Source organism: Silene latifolia, chromosome Y, assembly GCF_048544455.1.
Source record: "Silene latifolia isolate original U9 population chromosome Y, ASM4854445v1, whole genome shotgun sequence".
NCBI lineage: Eukaryota > Viridiplantae > Streptophyta > Magnoliopsida > Caryophyllales > Caryophyllaceae > Silene > Silene latifolia.
In genome coordinates, this window is record NC_133538.1 from 141,559,340 (window position 1) to 141,569,950 (window position 10,611).

Here is a 10,611-nt window from a genome sequence, read left to right on the forward strand (position 1 = left end):
GTGTAAAGCCTCTAACTACAAGTCTAGCTTTGAACCTCTCTACTGTACCGTCAGGTCTCATTTTCTTTTTAAAGATCCATTTACTTGTAATGGGTTTACTACCTTTAGGTAAATCAGTCAACTCCCAAGTCTGATTTGACACAATAGAGTCAAGTTCACTTTTAATAGCATCTTTCCAAAAATTAGCATCAATGGATTCCATTGCCTCACTATAGGTTTTTGGGTCATCTTCTATTAAAAAAGCTGAAACAAACTCATCACTAGCACAAACAGTGTATCCAAGTTCAGACAACATAGTTGTATCATAATCATCACCAAAGTTCTTTGGGCATCTAGGTCTTTTACTTCTTCTAGGTTCAACAGAAACATCAATAGAAGTGCTAGCACTAGCATGTGAAGACATATCGAAGATGCAAAGGTAAACTAGGAGATGGTACAACAGTTTTATGAAAAGGAAAAACATGCTCAAAAAATTCAGCATCTCTAGCTTCAGATATAGAACGATCACTCAAAGACATAAATCTATAAGCAGAGCTATTTTGAGCATAACCTATAAACACACAATCATAGGTCTTAGGTCCAACGGTAGGTCTCCTAAAATCAGGTAAACCCACTTTAGCTAAACACCCCCATACCCTAAGGAAGCTCAGGTTAGGAGGATAGCCCTTCCAAATCTCATAGGGTGTCTTGTCAATTTTCTTATGAGGTACACGGTTAAGAATGTGACAAGCTGAAAGAATTGCTTCCCCCACATATCGTCAGATAGGCCAGAACTTAAAAGCATAGCATTCATCATTTCTTTTAAGGTTCTATTTTTACGTTCAGCTACACCATTGGATTGGGGTAAATAAGGTGAACTAGTCTCATGTATTAAACCGTTTGCAGCACAAAAGTCAGCTAGATAACTGGATTTATACTCACCACCTCTATCAGACCTTACCCTTTTAATTTTTCTATCAAGTTGGTTCTCAACTTCATTCTTAAAGTTTATAAAAGAGTGTTCAGCTTCATCTTTAGTCTTAAGCAAATAGACACGGGTGTATCTAGAACAGTCATCTATAAACGTAACATAATAATTCTTGCCACCTCTACTTGCAACATTTTTGAAGTCAGCTAGGTCGGTGTGAATTAACTCAAGAAGACTCGTGTTCCTAGTAGTCACAGGTTTATTAGGTTTCTTTGTAAACTTAGCCTCAACACAGCTAGCACATTTAGAGAATTCTTGACACGTCAAACTCGGAATTAAACTCATAGTTCTAAGTTTTTTTAATATAATCCACATTCACATGACCTAACCTACCATGCCAAACATTAATAGACTCAGCGATATAAGCAGAAGAAGATGCAATATTATTAATAGCAGAATCAGAGTTCAATACAAAAAGACCCCCAGAAAGATAACCCTTGCCCACAAATTCCCCATTACACGACATTACCACCTTGTCAGCCTCAAAAACAAGTTTCAAACCAGCTTTGTTTAATAAGGCACCAGACACAAGGTTTCGACGCAATGAGGGTACAAATAAAACATTACTGAGAGCAAGTGTTTTCCCTGAGGTGAGTTTGAGAAAGATCTTGCCTTTGCCTGTGATCTTTGCAGATGAAGAATTACCCATGTTGACGCATTCCCCATCAGCAACTTCCTCGAACTCAACAAATAAACCTCTATCAGCACATAGGTGTCTCGAAGCTCCAGTATCCAAGACCCATTCAGCAACATTACCCACCAGATTAGCTTCCACGACCACAGCTGCAATAACATCATCAGTCACAGCAACATTGGCCTCAGCAGATTTCTTCTCAGAACATTGGTAGGCTTTGTGCCCAGGTTTTCCATGACATAGAGACAATAGGACCCTTGGCGACTTTCGAATCTTAGGAACCGGTTTGGTATGCTTCTCTGGACCATTCTTCTTAGCAGGACCCTGGTTCTTACCCTGACCAACCTTGGCCTTACCCTTACCCTTATATTTCTCAGCATTAGACGGACCACCAGACTTAACCAGATTAGCTTTAACAGCAGCAACAGTAGGAGCAGTCACAGATTGACTAGCAGGAAGGTCTTTAAGGCGATTAGCCTCCTCGGTCCTCATATGTCCTATAAGTTCTTTAAGGGACAGGTCTTTCTTTTTGTGCTTAAGTTGGTTTCGGTAATCAGACCAGGAGGGAGGGAATTTCTCTAGCAGAACATTAGCTACAAAGATGTCATCAAGTTTCATGCCCTCATTCACAACATCAGCACATAAGTTTTCATAGACATGGACTTGATCCATGATGGATTTCCCGTCAGCCATTTGAAATTCCAACCATTTTCCCACAACATATTTCTTTTTCCCAGCATCATCAGCCCCATACTTAGTTTCTAAAGACTCCCAAATAAACTTAGCAGACTTATTCACAGCAAATAAGTCGAAAAGGGTGTTTGTCATATTATTCAGAATATGCCACCTAGCAGTTTTGTTGTCTTTCACAAATTTTGCAATATCCTCTTCATTAGACTTAATATCTTTAGAGGGAGGAGGGGTTTTCTCAGCATCAGTAGGGGTGATAGGCTTAGGCGGGTCATTAAATAAGACGTAATCAATATCTAACTGCTCAAAATACATCAATAATTTCTGGGACCAGCGCTTATAATTATGACCATCTAATGACTCCAATTTCGCCAATTCAGGAGCAATTTTCGACATAACAGACATAGTTACAGCAACTAAATAGTTTTCAAATTGTTATTCGAAAGATGCAGAAACAGAAGGAGAATAGAAATACCAGTCGAAGACGAAAATATAAGCGATGAGAAATAAACCCGAATGTAGTGCCGTGTTATAAACCACTGCCTTGAAAACTATTTCTCCGGTACGACCGTGGTGGCGATCAGCTAGTGCCGGTAGTTCCCCAAGGTTAACACTACAGTCCCCACGCAATTCCGCCCACTCGGAACTGTGAGACTTGGAACGATCAAATCAGCAATACCCAGAAATTTATGAGAGAGCAGAGAAGACGAAGAGAAGAGAGTATGATTTGATTTTCTGTGTGTTTTGATAGAGAGGTCAGACTCTTATTTATAGCCAAAAACAGAAGCAACAGAAGCAGTTTTGTTTAGCAAAACGTGCTCCTAAGAAGTTGCAGTCAAGGGCTAAAAACGTGGAGCATGACCCTCCTGTTGACAGTCAGTTGGACTGACTTATTCAACTCAACACAGAAGAACACAGTCCAAAATAAAACTCGGATGCGGCCCAAAAAGATAGGCACAGCCCGCCGTAGGCGATTCCTGATTCCTGATTCCCGAATCCCGAATCCCGAATCCGGATCCGGGCCAGGCACGGCGCGCGCGCGCGTGTGCGAGCTGAATTAAGCACCTCGCAAGGCTTCCACAAAAGCCTCCCTTGACCCACTAGTGATAGTGTAAGGCAAGATGAGATATATAAACACATACATCTTTCTTTTCCTCACCAATGTGGGACAAGATGGAAAAATGACTTAGCTAAATAAAGCCCCTATTTCCAACAAATGTTTGGTTACCCACTAAACAATGCATGAACTTAAATTCATGTGAATTGCAAAATGGGTATGTTGTTTGGTTACCCCAATTCACATTGAATTCCAATTCCTCCACAATGGAGGAAGTTGCTTATCTAGGCCCCCTAGGTAACTTAGAATGCCTACATGAATTGCACTTCCTCCATGACAACCAAACATGTTTTTGCAATTCACATGAATTCCAAATTCACATGTTTTATGACTTCCTAGGCAATACAAATTCTTATATACAACCAAACGACCCCATAGTGTCTCATCTCTCTTCCCTCGCATGAGTATAACTACTTTTTCACGTTTTAATACTTTTATGTTGCGTTGTTTTTATTTTTTTATCTTTTCATCCTGTGAATTTCTAGATATGATTTTGGTAGTTTTTCTCATTCAGAATTTTTGTGCAGGTAGAAATTGTATTAAAGAACGACTGGGAGAGCAACAAGTTCCTATTTCAATTGTATACACCTTGCTATGTGCATAAGGATTAAGTAGTATAGAAGTAACGGTAAGTTTTTGCTTAAGTTTTGTATTTTCAGTTTTATTTTTCACATTTATTCTAACCAAATTTTTTTTTGTTTTTTTCTTTTAGTTTTGATATAATTTTTTTTTTGCAGCAAGTTTTGACACAAATATTTAAAGCATTAATTCTTTAATGGGATTTCTTTTAGTTTTGACATGATTTTTTTGCAGTGATTTTTGACACAAATATTGAAAGCATGAATTCTTTAACGCGAGGAAGTCACATAAATATCAATATGAGATCTCTACGATTCTATCTACGACGATAATTGATAACTGCGTGTTTTCTTTTTTTTTTTTTTTTGTAATTTGTTAATGAAATAAATGATATATTGATATGTCTTACACTACTTGTATATGAGATGAATGCCTTTGAGTTTACTATGAGACTAGTTGGAAAACCCGTGCGATGCACGGGATTTCCAATAGGATTATCCCTCCCTTAACTAAAAGTAAGGAGGCCTAGGAACTATTCAGTAAATTTAGGATGAATAGTTGTTGCAAGGATGAATAGTTGAATTCTACATGGGCGGGTTTGGGGCTATCTGCATGGGTTTTTTTTTACCGTTTGGCTTTGTAGCTTTATGCTCGGCCTGTTTTAATCTTGGGCCTTTGTACTCTCAATGTTGAGCCCTGTAAAGAACATTCTCAGCCTTTGCATCCCAGATAATTTCAGCCTTCGCAGCCCAAATTCCCCCCTTCGCTCTTTCCTTACTCTGTGTCAGTCCTTTTTAACCCTTCCTTCTTCTCTTCCATGGTTTTAGAATTGTAATTACCATTATTATTAGATTTAAGTTAATAGTATGATTAACGAAGGTGCTAAACATTTATATATGTGAATAACATGTGATATTTAGCTGATTGAACTTGCTTGAATGAATGCTTGCAATCCTTGTCATTTGGAAAGTAAAAATTTAAATGTCAACTATCATTTAGGGAGGTATATTTACCATACTCGCATCAGGAGACGCACATTGCTATTGTTGTTCTGGTTGAGAAAATGTTTGATTTGTGCGGGTTGGCTAATAGATCAGACCAGGAAAGAATTAATCTGAGAACTTGGTTATTTTGATCACCTCTCAGGATGACATAATTATTTTAGTATGAATATAATTAAAGTAGTAATAGGGCTAATTTTATAATTACTCGTGTGACTCACAATAGCCTGATTAAGGCTTGGTGAAGGGGGTGTAGGTGGGGTGTATGGTGTGTTAGGTTGTTCTGCCATTTTTAGGAGGACCAATGGGTTTTGCTGCTGTTTATTGGATTAAAGAGGAATTAGTGGGTACAGTGTATTTGTGGGAAATAATCTCTGATTGAAAGGAAGTAGATGTAAGGTGAGGTGACTTTTGTGTAAACTTTCATTCAAAGCATGGGAGGTAAGTAGGTAACTAAAGAAAGTAAGGCTAGCTGATGTAGCTGTACCTGTGTTGAACAATGTTTGACAGAGATTATGATTGTGCTTACTTATTATATATAGAGAAACATGTGCTTTTAAATTAAACCAAAAAGTATTTCTCCATCATACCATGCCCAAGCAAGGTCACCAACTGGGTTGTGACCTTGTTGGGTCATCCTAATGACGGTAATTAAGGAGTATTAAGGTGGTAATTTGGTGACCTTGAATAACTCAGAGTCAATTGGTGACCTTGAGTTGAGTTGGTGACCTTGTTGGTGACCCGGTAGGTGGCATTCTTCTATTGGCTGGAAATAAAAAAAAGTACAACCGTCAAAACAAAGGGAAGGTGACATTTGGTTGAGTATGGTGACCCGGTAGGTGACAGTCTCTCATTGGCTGGAAAATGGAAAATAATTGGGTTGCTAACCTAGGTCGTGACCTTCTGCTTGGGAGGATAAAAGTGGGTCAAGATAATTAAGGTGTGATTAAGAAGAAAAATATTGGTGACCCGATTATCTCGACCTTCTGCTTGGGGATGGTCTTAGAGATCTTGCAATTAACTTTATTGGACTTTAATACTTTGAATTCGGTCTTGCAATTAACTTTCTTGTACTTTAGTACTCTGAATTCCTTTGTTTCGATTCTCATTTACTTTGCTGATGTTGATATGCTTTAATGCTATTGCAGGGAGACAATTCTGAAGACACCATGGAGCAGCTTTATTTTTTTTTTTTTTTTTTTTTGACAGCTGTAAATAAAAGGTTTTACATTTTCATGGCTTGCTGAGCTAGGCTGTGCGCAATGCCATTCAGATGCCTTGGAATAAAGTTAAAAGCTAAGCAATGGAAAGCACTAAAAGATTCCCGAATATCTTGAAGGACACCTGCGATCTTGTGATTTTCCGTAGCAACCTTTGCCAATTGATTGATTAGCTGCAAACAATCCGATGAAATGTCAAGGTGAAGAATATGCCTTGCTTTTGCCCACTCCACTACGTCACGTACACCCAAAGCTTCCGCTTGTAGAGGCGACTCTGCTCTTAAGTGCACCTGTCTTCTTCCTAGCTCCTGCCCCATCTCATCATATGCAATCCACCCTACAGCTGCTTCCATGGTCTGATTCCAACTGGCATCCACTTTCACCCGTGTTACATCACATCCCGCTGGATTACCAACAACACACACCGGATGACCATTACGAATATCCATAGACTCTCTTTGTGTCATGACCTCCCCCTCAGTGCACCCACTAACCCGAGGTTGTGGTGAATCCAGTGATTTACAAAGCATGTGGACCTTCTCCCGAACTACTTTAAATATCAAATTCATGACCACGTTCAAATTAAGAGTCAGATCCTGGAACTTCAGCATGTTTCGCGTGGTCCATAGACACCATATGATAGCCACAAAATGAATGACCTGATGAGTTCCTTCCTCTCTTTTGCGCAAATAGAGGATCCAGTCCGTAATCCAGTCAGAGATAGGGATGTCCCTTGCCCCTTCCACCCGAATTCCTAGATCCGAGCTTGCCCATATTCTACATGAGAGACCACAGTCCCTAAAAAGGTGCTCCAGAGTTTCCATGTTTTTAGGCTCGCCGATACACATACTACAGGAGTCATCCACCTCTATTTTTCGTTTAGCGAACTCATATCCAATCGGAAGAGCATTGGTGATGATTCGCCATAACAGGACCTTCCACATCTGTGGAATTGGCAATTTCCAAAGGACTTTCCGGCAAAACATCCTACCTCGAGAGTTGAGTCTACTGCGATCCTTGGCTGTTCCTGCCTTTTCCATAAAGTCCTCAAAGATCAGACCATAGCCACTCTTCACCGTATACATGTCTGACGTTGTGTGTGGCCAATACACCTTATCCCCCGCTCTAACCTCACAACGTGGGATGGCAAGAATTCGAGTCGCCCACTCATTCGTGAATAACTCCTGTATGAACTCCTCATTCCAGGAACCATTAGAGTGCAGCATATTTCTTACCTGAAGATTAGCCAAGTGAGCATTTTCCTGATCCAGCCAGATTGTCCTAGGTTCCGGTCTCTCTCCCCCCACCCATCTTGTCGTCCAGACGTTTAAGGTCGAGTCAATCCCCGGCTTCCACCCGATGTGTTCCATAACAGTAGTTAGACCATAGAGAATGCTTCGTACTCCCCAAGAACTCCCAGAACCCCTGATAGGATTTAAACCATGTTTAAAGGTCCGGGTGCCAAAGATCTTTTGCCTAAAAATCCTGCAAAACAGAGACCTCTCGCCAGAAACGATTCTCCACCCATGTTTTGCCAACAGAGCTTTATTCAGACACTGCACATTTCGGATGCCTAAACCACCCGTACTCTTTGGTAAACTCAGGAAGTTTTTACTACACCAGTGGACCTTATTACCCAGCTTACACCCCGCCCACCAAAATTGTGTCAAAATAGAATTAATCTTTTTTGCCACACTTACCGGCACTTTGAAGACCGATAGAAAGTAATTTGAGAGATTGGATAGAACCGATGAAATCAGAGTAAGACGTCCTGCTGGTGATAGAAAAATCCCGTTCCAAGAGGAAATACGTTTGGTGACATGTTCGATCAGGGCATCAAAAATACCTTTCTTTGATTCTTTAAATTCCGCCGGTATCCCAAGGTATTTCCCAATGCCAACATTCTGCTTGATGTTAAAGGCTTTTAGTATCTTTTGTACCCTAATCAAGGTCGTATTCGGGCTGAAGAGTATCCCTGATTTATCGACATTAAGTCTTTGGCCCGAAGCTCCACAAAATTCATTGATGAGTTGTACCAAATGGACCACTGAATCCCCTTTATCCTTGAAAAAGAAGACCGAGTCATCCGCAAAGAAGAGATGTGTGATAGGCTTAACCCCCCTGACCAGCTGAATTCCATGTATCAACCGTACTTCATCAGCATGAACAATATTACGGGAGAGCACCTCCATACATAAGATAAACAAGTAAGGAGATAAAGGATCCCCTTGCCTCAGTCCACACCTAGGTTTGAATTGCGGAAGGGGTTCCCCGTTCACCAAGATTTCATAGCTCACCGAGGTAACACAGTTCATTATAAGCATTATCAGCTGTTCTGGAAAACCCAATTTTATCAACACCGCTTCCAGAAAGTCCCACCGGACTCTATCATAGGCCTTACTCATGTCAGCTTTGAAAGCACACAATGATTGCCTCCCATGACCATGCATCGAGATTTTATTAATGGCCTCATGAGCCACCAGAATATTATCACTAATGCTCCTCCCTGGGAGCAGCTTTATTGTGAGTTGATGAAATCCTCACTATTGTGTAGACACATTTTTGACGAAAAGGCTACATGTACACGGGGTGTACAAGGCCCTTGGTACACAGGCCAGTAGTAGCATGACACGTGTAAAGTTGTGGGCTCCATATAGAATCTTTTTCAATTGTAATTTTTGGTACTAAAAACTGAAATATTTTAAATTTCAAATTCAAATTTAAGAAGTTGAATAGTCATTCTTTTTAATTAGGCTTTTTATTTTTTCCAAAAACTTTTTATTATTTTTTACTATCATATTTCATTTCATTTTCTTAATTTACTTAAAACACAACATTCTTATATCCTATTCATTTTCTCCCACCTTCCGTCACCAGCCACCTTCATTATACAATCCCGTCTCCGGCACCACCAGCCACCTTTCGATCCACCACTGCACCCAATACCTCCCCTCAACCGCACCCACATTCAACCAACCACCACCACATCTGGCACGAGACAAGCCTAAAAGCATTTATACTATCCCGTCTCCGCCACCATCACAATCCCGTTTTAATGTTACTCCACATCAATGGTCTTCAACTTCTTCCGATCCTTCTTCATTCCCTATTTTGATATTAATTAATTAATTTTTGAAAAATCCCTCACCTCACCAATACTCAAAAGATCTAATCTTTGTACAAATTTACTCAAAAGATCTCGTTTTTCTTCTTCTCAAAATTGAGCATAATTAACACTAATTCAACTCAAACTCTAACTAAAATAGCTTATTCGATCTTAGTAATGGAGGTCAAAGGTGGGCACCCGAGAATTACCATAGTGTGTCTGAAGGGCACCCGAGAATAAAGGTGGGTGGTCGACTGTGCACAATGTTACTCCGTGTTAACAACGCTGACTCGCTGGGAATGCTTGCCCAAAATGGCTGCATTGTGCAGTCCAAAATAAACTTGAAACAAAAGCATTAACAAAGAGCAACAAATGAATCGCATCCTATATGCTATATGACCTGGATACGTCACTTTAGCAAGGTGTACGAGAGATAGTCATTCCACAAAACTCAACAACATTATCAACAACCTTAATTTTTGGATCTGTTGCCGTGAGGTTTAGCGGGAAAATCATCTATTGAATGTATCATTTGCGAGGTACTTTTTGATTCGGAGAAACGAAACTCGACGCCATTGTTGTTGATTGTTGCTTGATTAATTGATTAGTCAGCTGGTATCCATCAATTTTGGGGGTTTAGGGTTTTGTATAAATTGGGGATTTTTTTTTACTGTTTTTAGGTGAGATTTGGAGTGAGTGCAATAGCGGAGAGGCGAGACGAATCTAGCACAAAGCACGAAGGTAGCGGATGGATTCACGGCGGCCGGAAAAGGGATTGGGGTTGAAGCATTGGGATTGAAGATGGTGTGAGCTGGTGTTAATGGCAGGGATGTGTTTTAATGGGAGTTGTTGCTGCAAAGCTTTGTTGCTGGTTGTGTCAAAAGGCACGACCCGACTATTTCATTGAGATAATGTTTTAAGTTTCATATCTGGAATAATGATCGACGATAACGGACTTCACATCCTGAATAATGATCAAGGATTACGTGAAATACTACAAATTTCATCGATATTAGACGATAAAATGTGATATATTTTGTAATTTTATGTAAAAGATATCGGACGAGTTAACAAAATATACTAAATTTTATTTATAAAATTTCATATTAAATGTATAAACTTTACATAACATAATTAATCTAGATGTTAAATTAATTTCGTATATTTAACTTAATAAAGTTGAGTTAGCTAGAGATACTCAGACTTAACTTAACTTAATTAGACTTAAATAAAATTAGCTAACTATTGTTAGTATCTTAAATAAATTTAAATAAACTCACATTAACTTAAAGATAAT

General features: G+C 39.4%; 1 protein-coding gene across 1 annotated transcript; it reads right to left on the bottom strand.

The window, feature by feature from the left end:
- Window positions 1–6,213: 6,213 nt before the first annotated feature.
- LOC141629075 (uncharacterized) lies at window positions 6,214–8,658 on the bottom strand. The gene has a single exon (XM_074442140.1). The coding sequence runs from the start codon at window positions 8,656–8,658 to the stop codon at window positions 6,214–6,216; it is 2,445 nt and encodes an 814-aa protein (XP_074298241.1).
- Between the last annotated feature and the right edge of the window lie 1,953 nt (window positions 8,659–10,611).

Excerpts from the sequence above, each read along its gene's own strand:
- LOC141629075 (XM_074442140.1), bottom strand. The coding sequence starts at position 8,658 with ATGCATGGTCATGGGAGGCAATCATTGTGTGCTTTCAAAGCTGACATG.